This window comes from Mesoplodon densirostris, chromosome 3 (assembly GCF_025265405.1).
Source record: "Mesoplodon densirostris isolate mMesDen1 chromosome 3, mMesDen1 primary haplotype, whole genome shotgun sequence".
NCBI lineage: Eukaryota > Metazoa > Chordata > Mammalia > Artiodactyla > Ziphiidae > Mesoplodon > Mesoplodon densirostris.
Window position 1 is genome coordinate 174018631 of NC_082663.1, and position 22014 is coordinate 174040644.

At 48.8% G+C, this 22014-nt stretch overlaps 1 protein-coding gene across 1 annotated transcript in view; it reads left to right on the top strand.

Moving 5' to 3' along the window:
• The window catches only part of CCNJL (cyclin J like), a 53984-nt gene that overhangs the window by 14660 nt on the left and 17310 nt on the right, over positions 1 to 22014 (top strand). Inside the window, exon 2 of the mRNA XM_060092618.1 lies at positions 16016 to 16229. Coding sequence (XP_059948601.1) covers positions 16016 to 16229 — 214 coding nt within the window. The remainder of the gene's footprint in view (positions 1 to 16015; positions 16230 to 22014) is intronic.

Genomic DNA, 22014 nt, shown 5'->3' on the forward strand with positions numbered 1-22014 from the left:
AGCAGGCTGGGGTTGTGTTTCCCCAGTTCCGAGCAGAGTAGCCACAAGCCCCTTGGTGTGTGCTCATCACGGACGCCTGGTCTGGGGTCTGTGCCTTACAGCCCACACACACATCACCTTCCTAGACCTCACTGTCTGGTGGGGTGGGTAGCACAGCTGCCAGTAACTCCATCTACTGGGAGAGAAACAGCCTCCAAGGGCTTCAGCACTTGGCCAAGGTCCCCCATTAAGTGGGGGAGCTGGGAGCTTAAAACCTCACGGTCTGCTGTCCGGAGTCTGACTTTGAAAAAGCAGGGGAGTCGCACGCAGCCTTGAAGGCAGCCATGTGTAACAGGGACTTGCCTTCAGCGGCGGGGCGACCTGGGGCGAGTGGTACAGAGCTGTTGGCCCTGAGTGGAAATCTCTCGTTGGTCTCTTCTTTTGTGTTAACTTTCTGTTTTGAGGTATTATCAAACTTAGAGTTGCCAGCACACTATACAGTTGTAAACACTTTAACACATTTGCCTTATCATCCCCTTTTTCTGTCAGGCGTTTTTTTGTCCCCTCTTGGACCAAGATGCAGACATCATACTCCATTATCCCTTTAATATTTCAGGGTTTATTTTGCATGGTTACTTTTTTTTTTTTTTTTTTTTTTTTTTTTGCGGTATGCAGGCCTCTCACTGTTGCGGCCTCTCCCATTGCGGAGCACAGGCTCCAGATGTGCAGGCTCAGCGGCCATGGCTCACGGGCCCAGCCGCTCCGTGGCATGTGGGATCTTCCCTGACCGGGGCATGAACCCATGTCCCCTGCATCGGCAGGCAGACTCCCAACCACTGCTCCACTAGGGAAGCCCCTGCATGGTTACTTTTAAGATGGGCCATAAAGCACTTTCTGGGGGAACTTGTGTCAAACCACTAGCGACACCTTCCCAGGTAGGAATCCTCCTTGGAAGCCTGCTTCAGGTGAAAGGGATTCAGCATTTGGATCAGGAGGGAGGAAGCCGGGTGGCCACAGGTGGCCTGGCCGTGAATCTGGGAAGGCAGAGTTCTGGCTCATTTCCTTGGACCATCCCCATGGCTTGTTGGCAGACGACTTCTTCATTAGGCAGTCATTTACTGAACCCCGTGTATGACCTGCAGACCCTAAGAAGCTCTCCCCCAGGAGATACCACAGCCCCAAGCCCCACTCCGGTCCTGGGGATTGGGAGGGGCGGGTGTGTGTGTGTGTGTGTGTGTGTGTGTGTGTGGTCTTAGCACGGCTGAGGTGTGTGTGTGTGTGTGTGTGTGTGTGTGTGTGTGTGTGTGTGTGTGTGTTATTCTTAGCACAGCTGAGGCTAATCATCTCAAACCACTTCTGGCCATTCTATTTGTTAATGGTCGTAAAAGACAGTGAAATGTAGCAATGCTATTCCCCGTTAATGGGTGCTTGTTGTGTGCTTGATGTATGTTCCCTCCTGTTATCTAAATCCTCCGGCAACCCCCTCTAGTAAGTACTAAATTATCTTCATTTTATCTCCACTTTACAGATGAGCCTGCTAAAGTTTAGAGAGTTAAATAACTTACCCAAGGTCATACAGCAGGTAGATGGCAGAGCCAAGATTTGAACCCAGGCAACCTGGCTCCAAAGCACACACTCTTTTTTTTTTTTTTTTTTTTTTTTTTGCGGTACGCGGGCCTCTCACTGTTGTGGCCTCTCCCGTTGCGGAGCACAGGCTCCAGACGCACAGGCTCAGCGGCCATGGCTCACGGGCCCAGCCGCTCCACAGCATGTGGGATCTTCCCGGACCAGGGCACAAACCCGTGTTCCCTGCATCGGCAGGCGGACTCTCAACCACTGCACCACCAGGGAAGCCCCAAAGCATACACTCTTAACCACTGTACCAGCGGTGACACCCCATTGCCTAGGGAAGTGTGAAGAGCTTCCAAGAGAAGGTGAGATGTGGAGGAAGTTCATCTACCAGGGCTCAGGGCTGCGTGTGATAGTCACACATCAGTGACCTGCCAGGGACGGTGTGGTGAGTAGGGGAGGAGCGGGAGATGCACCGGGAACATTGGCTCTGGGATGCAGGTCTCCATAGATGTTTACACTTATTCTGAGACACATGGAGAGCTGTGAGGAGTGAGGGCTGAATCACTGGAAAATGATCTTGGCCTTGGAGACCTGGGTATTGGTAATGATCCAAGGAGATGGCTTCTGAACCAGGGCAGGAAGTGGGGAGACTTGAGAGTTTTAGGAAGTGGGGTCAAAAGGACCGGTTAACACACAGTGAAAGATTTCATGTTTCTTACTTGTTGGAACAAAGAGATTTTCCATTGCTGAGGGATTGGCCTTTTTCACAGTGAACAGTGTTCTTAGAAAGCTCCTTCCGGCAATTAATTGCTAGTTTCTGTGTAATCTTTCAAAACTCCCACTGCCCTCTAAATTAAGGGAGTAGGTGTTTATTGGGCACAGTATGCTAGACATTGTTGAATGTTTGTTGCACATTATCTTATTTGATAATTAAAGTTGCCTTAATGTCCTGACCAAGCAAGGCACTAGTCGTTCTTGCACATCGGCTCAGGTTCATTCTTGCATTCAACACATGTTTTTTAGCAGCCGACCACATGCCACACACTGCTAGCTACTGGGGATATAAGTGATGAATAAAACAAAATTGTCTGTCTTCACGGAGCTTATAGTCAAGCATCAGGCTCACATGAAGTGCTTGTAAAGCATATTTAGGTGCCCAACTCCGTCCCAGGACGTCTGATTCAGTAAGTCAGGAAATGGGGAGTGTAATAGATTCCTAGGGCTGCCTCAAACTGGGTGACTTAAAACAACAGAAATTTATTCCCTCACAGTTCTAGAGGCCCAAAGTTTGAAATCAAGGTGTCTTCAGGGCCGCGATCCCTTCAAAGGCTTGCAGGGAGGATCCTTCCTTGTTTCTTCCAACATCTGGTGGTTGCCGGCCACCCTGGGCGTTCCTTGGCGTGTAGCTGCATCCCTCCGATCTCTGCTTCCATCCTCACCTGGCCCTCTGCACGTGTTTGTCTTTGCCTAGTCTTCCCTTTGTATGTTTGTATGTATGTCCTTCCTATAAGGACACCAGTCATTGGATTAGGCTCCACACTAATCCAGTATGACCTCATTTTAACTTGATTGCATCTGTCAAGACTGTTTCCAAAGAAGGTCACATTCTGAGGCTTCGGGTGGACATGAATCTGGGTGAAACGCTATCCAACTCAGTACCTGGGGACAGCCTCCGTGTTTCAGTAGATCCCCAGGAGATTCCAGTGCCTGTGATCAACTGACCACGGTTGCAGAAACCCAGGTCAGCAAGGGACTGGAGTCCCAGCTGGAGTGACTGGGGGTTAGTGGTGGTGGTTACCCTAACTGACTCGTTTTGGGCTTCACAGTAGGGTCTGGGTGCCCAGGAGAATCCATCAGAAGGAATCTGGAAATTGGGGAGGGGAGCTGGAAGTGTGGAGTGAAGAGCTTTTGAGGCCACAGCTTAGGAATGGTGACCCAGGGGAACAGGAAGAGAGAGTCAAGGGTTGGACCTGTTGCAGAGAACCACCGTAGAAGGGGGCACATCATGACCCCTACCCCTAGGTGATGAAGGGTGTGGGAAAATGAGGGGCACCCCCAGTCGAGAAGGTGTGGGACGTGGTCATATCAGGAAGCTGCTGAATGGAAGAACTCTGGGGGCGTTTAATAAAAAGGTTGTGGGTGTTTTCGGTTCTGGGAATGAGGCGGTATGTTTGGAGCTGGTCTTCCTGCCATTTGCAGAGTTCAGGGGGCCCTTGAGAGATGGGGTGACTGGGGGTGACCTTTCTCTCTGCTGGAAGGAAGCTGCAGGCCAGATATCAGCAGGAGAGGATGTCACCAGCATTGTTGGCTTCATGTACTGCAAGCCACCCTCTCAAGAATGTTGCAATAATGTTCCCGCAGAGAAGTTGATTTTTTACGGAAAATGTCTCCTCGGGGTTTATGAAGCAATCGGGCAAGAGAGGAAGGGGAGGATGAGTGATCCTCCGGCTTTACAGGGCCTCCCAGGTCTGTGGTGTGTCCTCCTGAGGCCTCTGAAGAACCAACGCACCCCTTTCTTTTTCCCTTTCAATTTGCAAGTCTCCACTTCCTGTTGGTCACCTTGGTTACCCATGGCGTTTCTTCACGTCTTGCTGCTCTTTGTTCTCAGGCCGACTCAACCCCTGGAGCTGTTTCCCAAGCAGCTGGCCCAGAGCCTGGAGGCCCAGCCTCCCTCGGGAGGTAGCCGTTGTCAGCAGGGAGGATGAGCATGGTGGGAAGCACGGGAGGAGACCCAGGGTGGTTTTCTTTCAGTGGCTGGTGTGGGAGAGCAGCTCAGCCATGCTCTGCACCTTGGGCTGTATGAAGCAATTGTCGCACTCAAAGCAATGTCACACCCCGGGCCCGGCCAGCTCCTCTGATGTCCAAGCCAGGATTTGCCACTAACCCGGAATGTGGCCTTGGCCACTGAACTTCTGTGCCTCAGTCTCCTGGGTACTGTTGTTAGTGGCAGTACCTCTGCCCGGGCCCGTGTCAAGAGGGTGGGTGTTGGGATGGAGAGCCTAAATTGGGTTAAATTGTCGGGGGTGTCTGTGTGCAGAGAAACAGTGTCCGAAGGGCATATATCGACACTCATACCTACTCACAGTTATCTCCTGGTGGAGAGATTGCTGGTGATTTAAATTTTTTTTGTATTCATCGTATTTTCTAAAATTTCTGTAGTGATGAGATATTTTATAATCAGTTAACTATAGCATGATTTTGGAAGGAAAACACAAACCTAAACTATCCCATGGGGACCCCAAAACATAGTGTTAAGATCACGGAGTCAGAAAGCCCAGATTCACATCCGTCCTTTATTAACTAGGTGGCCGTCGGCAGGTTACTTAGCCTCTCTGAGCCGTCCTTGTCTGGAATACTGGGGTGCTGATGATCCCCATCTCGTGGGCCTGTTGGAGGATGAGAGGACACAGTGCATGGGATGCAGGGTCTGGCAAATGACATAGAAGCTTTCAAATTATAAATATGATACATATGTCTAAAATGGTATGTATAATATGATACATACATAGAAGCTTTCAAATTATAAATAGGATACATTCATCATAATGAGCAAGTCCAGATACTCATGAAGACCATAGGGGAGGTATAAAACTCAGGGAGCTGAATTCCAGGGGAAAGAGAAAGCTCTGTCCTTGCCTTGGGGTGACATGTGCCTCAGTCTATCCAGTAGCAACAGAAGGTAACCAAGGAGGAACCAGGTCTGTGGTTTACGGAGAATTGGGAGCTGCCAAAGTTATAAATATATACATACATATATATATATATATATATATAAGAGATGGGACGGGGCAGGAGATTTAATCTTGGGCCCAGTCCCTGGACTCCTCAAGGCAGGGCACCCACCCAGCACGTGGCTGCCCAGGGCTTCTGTGGCCTCTTGTGCCCCTCCTAGGCCCCTAATACCACAGCCATGTGGAAATTCTTACCAGGGGCCATTCTTCAGGTGGAAGCTGTGGTTTTTAATCTCAGCAAGCTTTTCAGTTAATCTCTTGATTTCGAATCATCAAATTCTTAGGCACTGAGCTAAGGATTTTCACCAGAGTCTTGCCTTGCAGATGCGCCGGGGTTTCATTTTCCCCAGCGCACCAGGGCCCAGCTGCCAGCACCCTAAAGTACCATTTCACAGAACAAGCTCTCTGGGATGTTGTTAGTGTGCCCCTGAAAAAGGACAGTGGGTGGTAGTGGTCTGTGGATAAATAAATTTAACCGAGAGTTTCTCAAGACTATGTAAGTTTTTTTCCTGGACAAATGTTTCAGGGCCTCTAATGGGCTAATATGTATGTAGCGTTTCCCAGACTAATGGCCCAGAGAACCCTTTTTTCAGGGGCTGGGGTGTCATGGAACACACGTTGGGAAGCATTACCTTTGGAATGACCAAGTGTGGAGGGCATAATTTATGATTCTTAAAGCTCCCAGGCCTCTGTAAACACTGGCCTTCCTCCTCCTCGGTTACCCTGTGTTGCTGTGGAGTAGACTGAGGCACACACCACCCCAAGGCAAGGACAGCTTTCTCTCCCCCTGGAATTCAGCATTTCCCCCACCCCTGCCCTGTCCTCACACTGCCAGCCTTTGTGAGTACTTGGAATTGCTCAACTAGATGAATAGTTTTATTCAACCTAAGATCAGGAGCAACTCATTTTTCTTACCTTTTCATTCCAAGTATTTGCAGTTCCCCAAATTTGGAGATTTGGGTAAGTATTGAGTATCTCTTTTGTGTCAGGTGCTGGGGTCACAGAGCCGAACAAGATGAACCCAGCCCCTGCCCTCGTGATGCCCAGTCAGGGGTGAAGAAGATGGTGCTTGTATGGGGGGAGGGAGGGATGGATGGATGGATGGATGGATAGAAAGTCCTGGATGCTCCGGGACTGACAGGGGCATGACCAGGGAACACTTTTCAGAAGTGACTTTTAAGCAGAGATGGGAAGAAAGTGTGGGTTAATAGTCAATTAGAAAGTAACAGTGTAGGACACCAAGGGGTCAAATGAAGACTTCCCTTTCTCCCCTAATATGAGAAACCAGGGGTGACTGGCTGAACTTTCACAGTGCACATGACCTTCAAAGCCCTCTGAGGTTGGCCTTAAAATGCCGGCAGAGGCTGTGTGTGAGGGGCACACACTGAATTTTCTTCCCCGTCTCTCCTGTAACAGTGATGGGCTGGGGTCCTGGCTACGGGCTCAGGGTCTGTTGAAGTGCACTTGGGGCTGGCCTTGCCCATGCTCCCACGCACATCTGAGCCCAGCACAGGTGCAGAGGGTTTGCCAACCTCTGCCAAGGTCAGCGCCTCTGTGCTGGGGGGAGGGGAGGGGGAAGCATGGAAACCTCCAAAGCTCGGTTTGGGGCTTTATGTGGGTCATGATTCACTTGTCCCTGGCTTCTCTTGGGGCCCTGCACCTCTCAGGTAGTCCTCTTTCTGCTTTGAAAGCCTCAGGCAGAGCTCTTAGGCAGCAAGGAGAGTGTTTTTAAAGGGCTCAAGCCTGTCTTGACACCCACCGCCTTCCTCTCCCCAAAAGTGGCACCTCTGGTATCCCTGGGGTTTCCCACTCGGGGGCTGTTCCCCCACCCCGTTGGTTACCCCAGGGAAAGGTGCAGGACCAGGTAAGGGAGACTTGGGGGAGGAGGTTAGAGAAGGCCCCAGGTGGAGGGAAGTTCCCCCAGTTGGTGTTTGCTTGCGTTGCACCTGTATTCATCACAGAACAGTCCATTCATTCATTCATACATTCATGCACTCATTCAACAGACATTCATTCGCCCTAACTGTGTGCCGGGTACCAGGGGTACAACCAAGACCCGGAAAGAGGTGGCTCCCTCCTTCCCGGAGATCACATTGTGGGTGGTAGGGGCGGGGGGGGGGGCGACAGGAACACTTGAGTCAGCAATAACTACTGATTGTAGGGATGCTGCAGCAGAGGGGGGTCAGGGAAGGCCTCTCAGACGACACCCGAAGGAAGACAGGAGAAACAGCCCAAATGTCCAGAATCGGGGTCTGGTGAAGTCACAGCACAACCTCACAATGAAACTCCAGGCAGCCATTGAAACCACAGATTCCTGTGAAAGGGATGTGCTTGTAGATGAGGATCCTGTTCTGTGAAAGTTTGCACACAGAAACATCTGAAGAATCCATGTGAAACTTAATAGTGCTTCTTGCCTCATCAGGGATTATCAGTGATATTTGTTATTCTTTTTTACTTTAGAAAATTTATCAGTGAGCACATAATTTATAATTAGTAAAAAGAAGAAACAAAGAAAAACACTACTTCTGGGTAGTGCCTTGGTGGGGTCTTTACATCTTGTGAGGATGAAGCGGGATATTTAGCCCAGCACTGGCAGGGGGGATGCTATTTTTTTTTTTTTTTTTTTGCGGTACGCGGGCCTCTCACTGTTGTGGCCTCTCCCGTTGCGGAGCACAGGTTCTGGACGTGCAGGCTCAGCGGCCATGGCTCACGGGCCCAGCCGCTCTGTGGCATGTGGGATCTTCCCGGACCGGGGCACGAACCCATGTCCCCTGCATCGGCAGGCGGACTCTCAACCACCGCACCACCAGGGAAGCCCGGATGCTATTATTAAAGAGCTGATTTTGTCAAAGCGATGATGCAGGGTTGCCAGGGAATCCTCGGGGATAAGGTTTGAGCTGGGCCTTAATACAGTGGGTATCTAGTCCCTCTCCATTTTTTTCAAACTGGAAACACAGTAATTGAAATAATAAAGCGAATGTTTTTTTTTTTCAGTGAATGTTTTTTAAAAATCTGGGCAGTGTTGAAAAGTGTGAAAGTAAAAATCATGTGGGATCCCAGCCCTCTGAGATAACCACTGTAACATTTTGGTGTACATCTAATAGTTTTTTTCCTAGTCCATTGTTATTATTTTTTAAAATATGGTAAACTACTGAGATAACAAGAGCAGGTTTTTTTTAAGGTGGATCCCCTGGCCCTCACCCTATCATGGCCATCTGTCCCTGTGCTCCCGCCTCTAGATGTACCTGAGGCACAGGTGCTCTCCGGTCTGGCTCAGGTGATAAAGAGCCAGAACTGGGGAGGGAGAGTTTCTGGAAGCTTCTGCCCGCCCCTCCGCCCCTCCTCCCCTCCTCTCAGTGCCCTCCCCGCAGCTTTTGTGCCGGCCACACCGATGCTGCCCCTGGCCCCAGCTCGAGCAAAGTCACCCTGCCTGACTGGTTCCTGCCCCCTTTCCGCCCGTGCCAGCTGCTGCGTGCCTGCCAAGTGCCTGCCTAATCCAGGAGAGCTTCCTGAGCCGCCTCTCAGCAGGCTGCTCTTTGGTTTCTGGAATCCAGGCCACTCAGCACTCAGCAGAGGGTCTGGCTTCGTGCACCCGGAGCTGACTTAGGTCGAGAGTGCTTGGGGAGGAATGCGATCCTTAGAGCAAAGCCCTTGTAATGAATGCCTTTCCCCGCTAATTGGGTTAGGGGAGTAATCGGCTGGACTCTCAACTAAGCAGGGTAGGCATGCTGGCATCCCGCATTGTTGTTCATTTGCCAAAGAATCGCCCTGCTCTGAGGTGCAGGAGAAAAGCAGAGGCTCAGAGCTTCTAATTCCCCTTGGTTCCGGGGCTCCGCAGAGCACGTGGAGTGGTCAGGCTTCCTTTTCTGCACAGACCCCCAGGCCCAGCTGTAACCCCTCAGGTAGAATGTCTCGTTCCACCGTACAAAGCAGCTTCCTATGAGAGCCCGACAGAGGCAGATAAGCTCAACTTACCTGAGATTTGATTGCCCAGTTTGAGGGAAAGGCCACTGACGCTTGCTTGAGTGCTGTGAAGTGCCAGATGCTTTACATTATGGCACTGTGACCCCCGTTTTTTGCATGAGGACACGGGTGCAGAATTCACATGCCCAAGGTTAGTAAATAGTGAAGGTGAGACTCCACCCCAGAACTGCCTGACTTTACAGTCTGTGCCAAGTTGCTCCCCCATATATGGCAGGGATGGGTGTATTTGGAGCAGGGAGGGATGTCCTTGTGTTCATTCTTTTTTTTTTTTTAATTGACTTTGTTTTTTAGGGCAGTTTTCGGTTCACAGCAGTACTGAACGGAGGGTACAGAGATTCCCCCGTACCCCTGCCGCCCCCTGACACACACACAGCCTCCTTCACTATCAACAACCCCCCAGAGGGGTCCATTGGTTACAGTCAGTGAACCTACATGGACACATTGTTGTCACCCAAAGTCCACAGTTTACATTGGGGTTCACTCTTGGTGTTGCACCTTCTGTGAGTTTGGACATGTATCCATCATTATAGTATCATACAGAGTAGTTTCACTGCCCTAAAAATCCTCTGTGCTCCCCCTATTCATCTCCTCCCCACCGAACCCCTGCCTACCACTGATCTTTTTTCATTCTCTCCATAGTTTTTCCTTTTCTAGAATGTCATATAGTTGGAGTCATAATATGCAGCCTTTTCAGATTGACTTCTTTCACTTAGTAATATGCATGTAAGTTTCCTCCATGACTTCTGATGGCTATTCATTCCTTTTTGCTCATGCAGATATTTTTTTGAGCACCTGCCCCTGTGCCAGGCTCCGGGCACTGGGCAGATGGTATCAGCAAGATGGACGTGGCTCCTGCTCTCTGAAGCTAGTGTTTAGCAGGAAAAGACACATAAATAAGTAAATACCTGGCCATGAAGAACAGCGTGCTAAGAGATAAAACAAGGGGCACCTGATTTGGAATGATGAAGGGTCAGAGAAAGCCTCTCTCAGGAAGTGACCTTTAAACCCGTGTCTGAGGGAGGAGAAGAAATGGGGCTGGGAAGCATCGCAGGCATCTGTTCTTGTGTTCAGAAGCCTGCCCACCCTTGAGACCAGCCTTTTCCAGGAAGCTCTACCTGCTGACTCCTTCCGGAGCTATTGTTGCCTGTTCTGAAGGTCCATAGCTTTTTCTTTTATGCACCGATGGCTTCCTGTGAGAATCTGCTCGAGCCAGTGGGCCCTTTTCGCAGGGGAGTGTTCAGAGGAAAAGACCTACAGCGTATTGCTTTGAGTTTCTCTTGACACAAGGGAAAATCCAGAGGGAGGGAGTGAAGCTTGGCTGGGCTGAGCTGAGCTGGGAGGGAAGTCAAGACATTGCATATTTGACTTATTGTGTTTGGGGCCTTTGAACCGCCTTGATGAGGGCAGCGCGGCCTGGGCCAAAGGTCGCTTGGCTAATTTCCCCCAGCTGCTGCCTATGGAACACCAAGGATCTGTGACTGCTTGCTTCTTGTCAAGAGCCGTAGAGCCCTCTGCTTAGAGGAAATGCCCAAGTAGGCTGCAAGCTTGTGGGGGCTGCTGGAGGGTGGGGAGAGGGCCCTGTCGTTGAGGGGCTGCAGCCACACGTTGGCTGCTGATACCAGCTGTCTGGCTGTAGCCCAGGACGAGCCTGGCTGAGAGATCCTCCTGCATGGCTGTTCCGCCCATGTCATCGCCCTGCTCTAAACCCTTCGCTGGCTCCCCATTGCCCTCAGGGCAGGCCGGATATCTTAGCAGGACATACAGGCTGGGACCCTGCCCACCCTCGCAGCCTGCTTTGTTCAAGCATACCCTTCCTCTCCGGCTGTTCCGAGGACTCCAGATTCCCCAGACAGGACACCAGTGTGGCCTTGCAGGTGCTGTTTTTCCTGCTGAGCTTCCTTTCCTTCCTGCTTCTTCAACAGGTTAATTCCTAGACATCCTTCCAGAATTTGGCTAGACAGGTCTCTTTTCCTTGAAGTCCCCACGGACCTGCTACTCTACACAGATAGCCAAACCTTCCTCTGGGCCCCGGGTGGTTGGTGCTCATCACTGCAGTCCCTCCCTTCCGGTTCCCCTCCCTCCCTTCACTCCTTCACTATTTAGTTTTGGGCACCTGACCATGTTCTCATCACACCAGGGTGGTGGCAAAACAAAAATGAGCAAGAGCAGACCCAGACCCCCGCCTTCAAGGAGCAGCATGAATCCATCAAACAATGAAGATGAATAATACACAGAGAAGTCAGATGTTTTCCATAAAGAAGTTAAGATTTTCTCCATGATTGAAAAAGTCTACAAATCATAAATGCTGGAGAGGATGTGGAGAAAAGGGAACCCTCCTACACTTGGTGGGTATGTAAATTGGTGCAGCCACTATGGGAAACAGTATGGAGGTTCCTTAAAAAACTAAAAATATAATTGCCATATGATCCAGCAATCCCACTCCTGAGCATATATCCAGAAAAGACAAAAGCTCTAACTCAAAAATATATATGCTCCCCAATGTTCACTGCAGCACTATTTACAATAGCCAAGACACGGAAGCAACCTAAGTGTCCACTGACAGATGACTGGGTAAAGAAGATGTGGTACATACATACAATGGAATATTACTCAGCCCTAAAAAAGTGTGAAATAATGCCATTTGCAGCAACGTGGATGGACTGACCTAGAGATTATCATATTAAGTGAAGTGAGTCAGGTAGAGAAAGACAAATATGTGATATCACCTATATGTGGAATCTAAAAAATAATGCAAATGAATTTATTTATAAAACAGAAACAGACTCACCAACATAGAAAACAAATTTATGGTTACCAAAGGGGGGTCGATAAATTAGGAGTATGGGATTAATAGATACGTACTACTATATATAAAATAGATAAACAATAAGGATTGTTTACTGTATAGTACAGGAAACTATATTCAATAACTTGTAATAACCTATAGTGGAAAAGAATCTGAAAAAAAATATATATATGTTAACTGAATCACTTTGCTGTACACCTGAAACTAACAAAATATTGTGAATCAACTATACTTCAATTAAAACATTGTTTATTAAAAAAAAGATTTTCTCCATGATTAAAAAAAAATACAAGGTTGAGGAAAAGGATACATTAAAATTCTTCTAGTCTCAGATCTAATATTGCTAGTTAGTTAAGCCCTGGGGTTTATAGGACTTTGTCAAACTCAGTTTCTTCATGTATAATGTTAAGAACAGGAAATAATTGATTCAGGCTTTGGGCATCTTCCTTGAGCACAGCTCTAGGGCTACTGAGAGAGCTGTGTTGTGGACTCAAGGCTCTGGGGGAATAAGCCAGAAGAAAAGAGATCCCAGCATGAAATCTCCACCAGGCTTCGCTTTCAGAGGAGCTTTCCCAGAGTCCACAGCTTTCCTCCGTAGTGTTGATCATGGTTTGGAATTCTGCAGTTGCCTTATTCTTTGATGGCCATCTCTTTCTAACTGGGCCATAAACTCCATGAGAGTGGGTGATGTGTCCATCTTATTTTTTTATAACAGCTTTATTGAGATATAAGTCACACACCATAACATCCACCCTTTTGAAGTATACATTCAGTTGCTTTTAGGGTATTCACAGAGTCGTGCAACCATCCACACTCTCTAATTTCAGAACATTTCATCATCCCTAAAAGAAACCCCATATCCATTGGCAGGTCCCCCTGCCACCAACCTCCCCAGCTGCCCCCAGCTCCCAGCAGTTGCTAATCTGCTTTCTGTCTGTATGGATTTGTTAACGAAAGGGGGGGCCCCTTCCAGGGCCCGAGAGTGGGCTCTTGTCTAACACTCGGAAATGTATTGTCCAAGGAGACACGTATCCTTACAGGGCAAAAGACTTTATTGGGAAGGGGCGCCCGGGCAGAGAACAGCGGAATAAGGGAGCCCAGGAGAACCGCTGTGCCGCGTGGCTCACGGTCTCAGGTTTTTTTGTTTTTTTTTTTTTTTTTGCGGTACGCGGGCTTCTCACTGCTGTGGCCTCTCCCGTTGCGGAGCACAGGCTCCGGATGCGCAGGCTTAGCGGCCATGGCTCACGGGCCCAGCAGCTCCGCGGCATGTGGGATCTTCCCGGACTGGGGCATGAACCCGTGTCCCCTGCATCGGCAGACGGACTCTCAACCACTGCGCCACCAGGGAAGCCCCGGTCTCAGGTTTTATGGCGATGGGGTCAGCTTTCCAGGTTGTCTCTGGCCAGTCATCTTGCTTGTGCCCCTGTTTGGTCTGACTAGGGTCCTTCCCGATGGCGTGTGCATCTCTCAGCCAGGATGGATTCCAGCGTGAGGCTTTCTGGGAGGTTGGCAGGACATGTTATGGGCCGGCGTCTCCTCCCTCCTTTTGGCCCCTCCCGAATTCTCCTGGTTAGTTTTCAGCGGCAGTGGGCCCTATCGGGACCTCCTGTTGTGAGACGACGCAGGTGGTTATTATCGTGCCTGGCTGAGGCAGGCAGTTTTGGTCAACAGATTTTCCTATACTGGACATTTCATATAAAGGGATTCATAGGATATGTGGCCTTTTATGACTGGATTTTTTTCACTTAACATAATGTTTTCAAGGTTCATCCATGTTGTAACACATATCAGTATTTCATTCGTTTTTGTGGCCTAATAATATTCCATGGGATGGACAGACCATATTTTTCCATTCATCAGTTGATGGACAGTTGGGTTGTTTCCATTTGGGGGCTATTATGAATAATGCCACTATCAACATTCCAGTACAAGTTTTTGTGTGGTCCCGTGTGTCCATCTCTAGGGTATACCCCAAGGATTGGAACTGCTGCGTCATGTGGTAACTCTATGTTTCACATTTTGAGGAGTTGCCAGATCGTTTTCCACAGTGGCTGCACTATTTTACTTTTCCACCAGCAGTGTATTGAGGCTTTCAATTTGTTCCATTTTGTCCACATTCTCACTAACACTTGTTTAGTTTCTCTTTTGGTTTTGGTTTTTATAATAGCCATTCTAATGGATGTGAGGTGGTATCTGATTGTGCTTTTGATTTGCATTTTCCTAATGATTAGTAATGTGAGAATCTTTTCATGTGCTTATTGGCAATTTCTATATCTTCTGTGAAGAAATATCTATTCAGTCCTTTGCCCTTTTTTTTTTTTTTTTTTTTTGCGGTACGCGGGCCTCTCACTGTTGTGGCCTCTCCCGTTGCGGGGCACAGCCTCCAGACGTGCAGGCTCAGCGGCCATAGCTCACGGGCCCAGCCGCTCCGCCGCATATGGGGTCTTCCCGGGGCATGAACCTGTGTCCCCTGCATCGGCAGGTGGACTCTCAGCCACTGCGCCACCAGGGAAGCCCTTTTGCCCATTTTTAAATTGGGTTGTTTGTCTTTTTATTGCTGAGTTGTAAGAGTTCTTTATATATTCTGAATTAGAGTCTCTTGTTGATACATAATTTCCAAACATTTTCTCCCATTCCGTGGTTTGTCTTTTCACTTTCTTGATGGTATCTTTTGAAAGTTTTAAATTTTGAAGTCTAACTTATGCATTTTTTTCTTTTTTTGTTCCTTCTGTCTTGGATGTCAGATCAGAGAAGCCATTGCCTAATCTAAAGTCATGAAGATTTGCTCCTGTGTTTTTTCCAAGAGTTCTATAGTTTTAATGTTACATTTAGGTCTGTGTCTATCTCATTCCAGATTGTACATCCTGTGCCTAGAATAATGCCTGGTGTATAGGAGGTACTTGATGTGAGTACTGAGTGAAATGAATGAATTGATATCTCTTGAATGAGTGAATGAGCAGATATCTTCTCATCCTAGAGCTGTTGCTATTTAAGTAAAGCCCCAGGGTTAAGAGAGGGCATTACACGGAGGATGGGCACCAATTTGTTTTAATCTCCTCCCCCAGGGAACCTGCCCTTAGTGAGCTCTCACAATTCCCTTTCTGCCAGCTTTTCTTTTCCTGTTTTTCCTCAGTTTTGTTTCCCTATTTGACAAAATGTTGCTAAGACATTTCCTAAATAAATTGTGTCTTGTCTACTTTGGTTCAATTATAAATATGGTAGATATACAAGAAAAATTTTTCCGTCATAAAAATCTTGGTTGGGTGACATTTCTCTTGTTGGTTTTTATTGTGTTAGACTAAATAAATTCAGGTGACACGGCAGTGTATGAATTACAAAGGAAAAGTCACCTCCTAGGGGGACATACGATGTCTAGAGCTTACTTTTAGAAAAAAGCGTGTATGTCTGCAGAGAGAGAAAACGTAAAATGTCAACAATTAATCTGGGTGAAGGCTATTTGGGAGTTCTTTGTACTGTTATTTTAACAACTTTTTTACGGTTTATTTTTTCAAAATAGGTGCTTCACATCCATTTTTCATTTAATCCTCAGCTGTTGAGGAAGAAATGAAGGTGAAGGCAGGCTGACCAAGGTCCGTCAAACTGGTTGAGTAGAGGAACCAAAATTTGGATGTGGGTCTCCACCTCAAGGCCTCCTACGTGTTTTATGGCCTCGTGCATCTCAGATAGTCGAGCTTTTGCTGGGAATGACCCGCTCCCTCACCTGCCTCTGTCTTCATGTTCTTGACCCTTTACGAGCCTATGCTCAGTGAGGGCAGGTGGGAGACGGTCCAGGAGTTTCTAGAATAGAGGGGCTGCCATCCTGGGACTTGAAGGAGAACGAAGAGGGTGTGGAGGGAATCGATGCTTCCTCACCAGCCAGTAGGTGGGCCTCTGAGGCTCTCGGGAGACAACCCTGACCCCCCTTCTGCCCTGCCTGTTCCAGGAGCTGAAGCTGCCCACCTTCCGAGCCCACTCCCCACTCCTGAAGAGCCGCCGGTTCTTCGTTGACATCTTAACCCTGCTGAGCAGCCACTGCCAGCTCTGCCCCGCCGCCCGGCACCTGGCCGTCTACCTGCTGGACCACTTCCTGGATCGCTATAACATCACCACCTCCAAGCAGCTCTACGCTGTGGCAGTCTCCTGCCTTCTGCTCGCAAGTACGTGGAACCCACTTCCTTCCCTGTGCCGTTTCCTCCCACTTGGTGAGCCCGGGTGCTCCCGAATCGTTCTGCATTTCCATGGTCTTTGCACATCTTGCGCGTTCATCCTTAGCTGAATGCGAACCATAGTAAGAATAACCAACATTTTCTTTAGCATCTGTAATGTACCAGGCCAAGGGATGAGGACTTAGCAGCTTGATCTTAACGAATCCACACAGTGACACTAGAAGACAGATAACTTTTAGTACCCCCATTTCACCGAGGCACAGAGAGGTTAAGAAACTTGCCTTGGGTCACCCAGCTCATCTATAGCAGACAGGATTTGAGCCCAGAACTGCATGGTGCCAGAACCTGTGTCTTAACCCCATGTCACCTGCTTTCTGACATAGGGCTTCTGAAATTGCTGGCAGGGGTGGGGGGAGCCCTAGCAACCACTGTTCTTAGAGCTGTTTAGAAATGTGACTGTTTGTGTGGGCCCCAAGCAGGACCCATTATGTAGTCTCCAGGCCTGGGCACAGGCCTCTTGGAGTTTGTATCTTCCAGTGAGGCCTCACTAAACACATGGCATGGGGACTTCCCTGGTGGTCCAGTGGTTAAAATTTCGTCTTCCAATGCAGGGGGTGTGGGTTTGATCCCTGGTCGGGGAGCTAAGATCCCACATGCCTCACGGCCAAAAAACCAAAACATAAAACAGAAGCAATATTGTAACAAATTCAACAAAGACTTTAAAAACGGTCCACATCAAAAAAAAAAAAATCTTAAAAAACAAAACAAAACACAGCATGGCTTTGACCATCTGTCTGCCTAGGTAGGAAATGAATATGCTACTACTCTGGTCATCTGCTTAAAACACAGTCTGCCATGCCACGCTGCAACTAAAAATTGCCCCCTGGTTTACCGACAGTCTTAGAAGGACTGTCCGTCGGTGTCCTGCCTCTCTGACCTCAGGCCTTTCTCCTCTTCCATCCCTGGGTTCCAGCCAAGCCCCTCCTGTCACAGAGCTTTGCACATGCTGTTCCCTCTGCCCACAGCACTTGCCATTCCTTCCCCCTGCCCATCTGGTCCTGGTTAAACGGCACTTGGGCCCTGCCCTCACATCCCCGAGAAAACCTCCCCTGCCGCCTTGGGCGTGGGGTGTACGTAAGACCTCCCTGAGGTACAGCCCCACGGCCTCATGGACTTTTGATTGACACTCACCTCCCCCACTAAGCAGTGAGTTTCAGGGACGGAAAGGAACACATAGTAAGGCCTCAAAAAATAAGATTTGTGGACTCTCGTGCTTCCAGTGCCGGGGGCGGGAGTTCTATCCCTGGTTGGGGAGCTAGGATCCCACATGCCGTGTGGTGTGGCCAAAAAAAATAAAATGAAATAAAATGAAAACAATATTTGTGGGCTAAAGGAAATGAATGGAGCCAGAGTTTCCCTTAGAGCTGGGGTAAGTGGCCCTTCATGCAGACGAGCGGGACACCCCAAAGTGGCCAGCTGCAGTCACATTTCCTTGACATCTAGTCTTTTCTCCTTAAAATTCAATCAGATCTTACATTCTCCGCTACAATATGTTATTGTCCTATTTTATTTTATGGGTCCCTTCCCCATTCCCCAGTGCTTGATTCCCTCTGATGCTTTGAGACCACCATGCCCATTTTCTCCTGTGGCTTTGTCTGTCCCCGGCACGCTGCTACAGACCCTCCAGCACAGTCACCCAGGTCCAGACACATGGCTTTAGAGTTTTCAGAATTCTGCCTTGTTTTCCGCCCTGGCACCTGCCACCTGCCACCTGCTGTTATCTTAATCCCTTTGGCTGCTCTGGGTTTACAGCCTCCTGACTTGTGATTTTCTCTACCTTGAGCCAGCTGGATTTCCCATGTTATACAGGGGAGCCTGTCTTGCTGGGAGTCCGGCCTGATCACTACTTCAAAGTCTCAAATCAGCACGAGCTGGGGGGGTTGCGAGACGTCCCCTTCAGCGGAGAGCAGGACAGGCATCGCGTTTCAGCGGCCCTGGAGGAGTCTGCACCGTGGCCTCTGGCTTGCTGCCGTCTGTGATCTGTGGGTTGCCTCGAGGGCCCTGGGGGCAGGGGACTCCGAGGATTTCCATGGGTTCACCGAGGCTCCCGGCATCTCTCTGGGGAGCTGGGATGAGAGGCGCGCACCGGGGACTCTTTTGTGCCTGCTGCCGTGGCAGAGGGAGGGGGCCTTTCAGAGGGAGAGGCAGAGGCCCTCACCCACTTGTCTGAGGACAGCAGCCAGCCCTGGGCGGCAGGAACGGATTTTTCAGGACACCTGCCATATGCTCAGAGGCCCCAGGAAAGAAAAGTTTCCATGACAGCCTGAAATCCTATTCACTCCTCCCTCCCCTCTCCCCAGGCCGACTGTCAGCCACAAGGGGGTTCACCTTGCCTCAGGAAGTTCTGAGTTCTGCTGATTTTGTGGCAAATAATTAATTCCCAGATATAAGGGGGACAGTCCTTCTTGCCCCCACCTGTCCATTCTTAGGTTTTTAAAGCTGCTTCCAGGTAAGGGCCTTTGCATAGGTGGAGCCCTCTCACCTACACGTAGCCCCTTCTGCCCCCATAAAGCAGGAGCCAGTCAAGGACGCATGTCTCCAAGCCTGTGGAAGGAGGCAGAAAAGCAAGAGCGTGTGGGTTGTTCCCTGGGGCCCCACTGGCAAAGCCACCCTTTGCCTTTCTGTGACCAAGTTAATTCTCTCCCTTAACACGGGAGAGAATTCTACTATAAATATAATCTAGATAGAAATATACCATAAATAGAGAAGAGCCACTCTCTTCTTTAGTCTTTCATCTTGCATAGCACCCCTCCCCAACTGTCTTTTGGTTGTTGGTGTTTAATTAAAAGGACAATTTGACAACACAGAAACCCCACCACTCGCAGGTGAGTTGGCTTTCACAGTGCCACATAATAATCGTCGTCCCGGCGGGGGCAGCTTCATTGCTCACTGGTCCCTCTCTACACGCCCAGCCCTGTGCCAAGCACTTTACACACACATCACTTGGAAGCCTCACAATCAGCCCATGTGATCATGCTGTCATCTGACCATTCTGTAGGCTCAGAGAGGCCCAAGTTCACACAGTTTGGAATTTGGCTTTATTTTTTTTAATTGAGGTAGAATTCATATCACGACATAGACTCTACCATTTTTTCTTTTTTTTTTTTTTTTTGCGGTACGCGGACCTCTCACTGTTGTGGCCTCTCCTGTTGCGGAGCACAGGCTCTGGACGCGCAGGCTCAGCGGGCATGGCTCACGGGCCTAGCCGCTACGCGGCATGTGGGATCCTCCCGGACCGGGGCACAAACCCGTGTGCCCTGCATCGGCAGGCGGACTCAACCACTGCGCCACCAGGGAAGCCCCGGAAACTTGGGAGTTTTACTTTTGCCTGGTTGTCACTGCTCAGAGATGACTGGGTGCTGAGTTCTTAGCCTCAGGACATGGACCAGCCTGAGGAAGGAGAGAGGGAGGGAAAGAAAACCAGAAAGACAAGAGGCATGCTTGGTGGTATTGCTACGGTAGCATGGCCTTAAATGTGATGATACAAAAAGTATGAGATACATTTTTATTGTTAAAAACATACAAAAGATACAGAAGGACTTAGTGTAAAAAAATTGTTTCCCCCCACATCCATAGTCCCATTCCCAAAGTTTGGGGTGTATCCTTCCAGATCTAGATGTACTTACGTATTTTCATAATTGGGAAAACAAACCAATTTTCATTTCCAGGGGTGAGAGGAGGGAATGAATCATGATTAACAGCCATATAAACCGCCCGTAAAGGGACTTCCCTGGTGGTCTGGTGGTTAAGACTCCTCGCTTCCAATGCAGGGGGCACAGGTTCGATCTCTGGTCGGGGAACTAAGATCCCACATGCCACGTGGTGTGGCCAAAGGAAAAAAAAAAAACTGCCCTTAAACAAAATTGCCAGATTCCCTCCCTTCCTCCTTTTTCTCTTCTTTTTTTTCCTTTCTAATCCCAATTCCGTCATACTTTCTCTTTGCAAACTTCTGTTTTCTTTCATTGTGACTTCCAGACCCCCACCCCACTCCCTGGGAAAACAAGGTTTCTTAGTGCTGAGTTGTTGGTGAGCCCTGTCCTGCTCCTGGCTTCGGGTTTGTGAAAAGCTGTGAAAGCTCAGGGGGACAAGTCCATTTGTTTCTTGGGATAAAGTTCTGACTTCCATATTTTTGTAGGTGAGCCTGAGTCCAATGCTGGCCTTCATCTCAGCCCTCATCCTCCTCCCCAGGAGAGGGAAACATCAAGCAGGAGGGTGGTCCCACGGCCTCTGCAAGGGAAGGACCCCTCCCTGCACATGGGTCCTCCTGCAGGGCAGGGTGCCGTAGCCCAGCATGAGTCTGTCATGCTCTGCTGTGCTTACCTGTAGAAAGGCCCGTCTCCCTCCTGTCGAGTTTTAAAATTAGAAATGGTGTGCTCACTTGTAAATGAGATTCAAAGAATAAAATAAAAAATCTGCTACCCATCTCATTCTCCAGAGATAACTTCCGGCAACAGTTCCTTACATCTTTTTCGAAAATGGATCGAGTGTATTTTCTAGAAATGTTCTGTGCATATACAAACATACAGTCAGCCTTCATGAGTCCAAGATTCCATCCATACTTGTGAATTCGCCTACTCACTAAAATTTATTTGTAACCCCAAAATCAATACTCCCGGAACTTTTCGGATCATTCGTGGACACGTGCTGAGCAGCAGAAGATGTGAATCGCCTGGCGTGCGTGTTCCCTGCTGAGGTTGAACAAGGCAGCACTGTGCCTTCTCAACTCTCATACTAATAACAGGTGTCCTTTTTTTGCTGTTTAGTGCCATGTTTTCTCATTTTTCTGCTTGTTGGTGTTTTTGCTCTGTAAAACGGGCCCTAACCATCGTGCTGAATTGCAGTGTCTTGTTCCTACCTTTGGGAAGGCTGTGGTGTGTGTACCTTAGGAAAAAATGTGTGTGTTAGGTAAGCTTTGCTCAGGTATAAGGTGTAAGTGCTGTTGGCTGTGAGTTCAGTGATCATGAGTCAACAATATAGTAAACAGAAATACACAAAAAAGGTTATGTGTTGATCGGTTGTGATCAGAGGCTCAAAGGAACCTAACCCTGTATCTTCCCCTAGGAGTGTGGTTCTGTATTCACCAGATCAGTGTGCACAGTGAGTAATCAGAATCCATTACATTTGCACAAGTGGATTAATATCAAAGGTGTTTTCTTCATGGTACATTAGGGAACATCTTTCCCGTCTGTATGGATTTACCTTACTCTTTTTACTGACTGCAGGGTTCTCCATATTATAAACACTGACATTTATAGAATGATTCCCTGTCGATGGATATTTACATTGCCATCTTTTTTTTTTTTTTTTTTACTGCTTTAAACAATATGACAACAGCGGTCCTTTCCTCTGCATCTTTGCACGCTGAGGTATGTCTGTGGGATTGCTTTGCTCAGAGGTGTGTGCATTTCAGATTTTGGTGGGTAGCACTGAATTGCCTTGCAGAGGTTTTGACCAACAGCTGAGCAGATCCCTTTTTTCTTATATTGAACTTAACGTGTGGGAGCCTTTGGAAGCACGTGCTTCTCCACGAGAGCAACACACCATCAGAAGAGGAGCATTGTCCCTCCCCCATCCTGGCCCCTCATCACTGTCCACTATTTTTTTTTTTGCGGTATGCGGGCCTCTCACTGCTGTGGCCTCTCCCGTTGCGGAGCACAGGCTCCGGACGTGCAGGCTCAGCGGCCATGGCTCACGGGCCCAGCCGCTCCGCGGCATG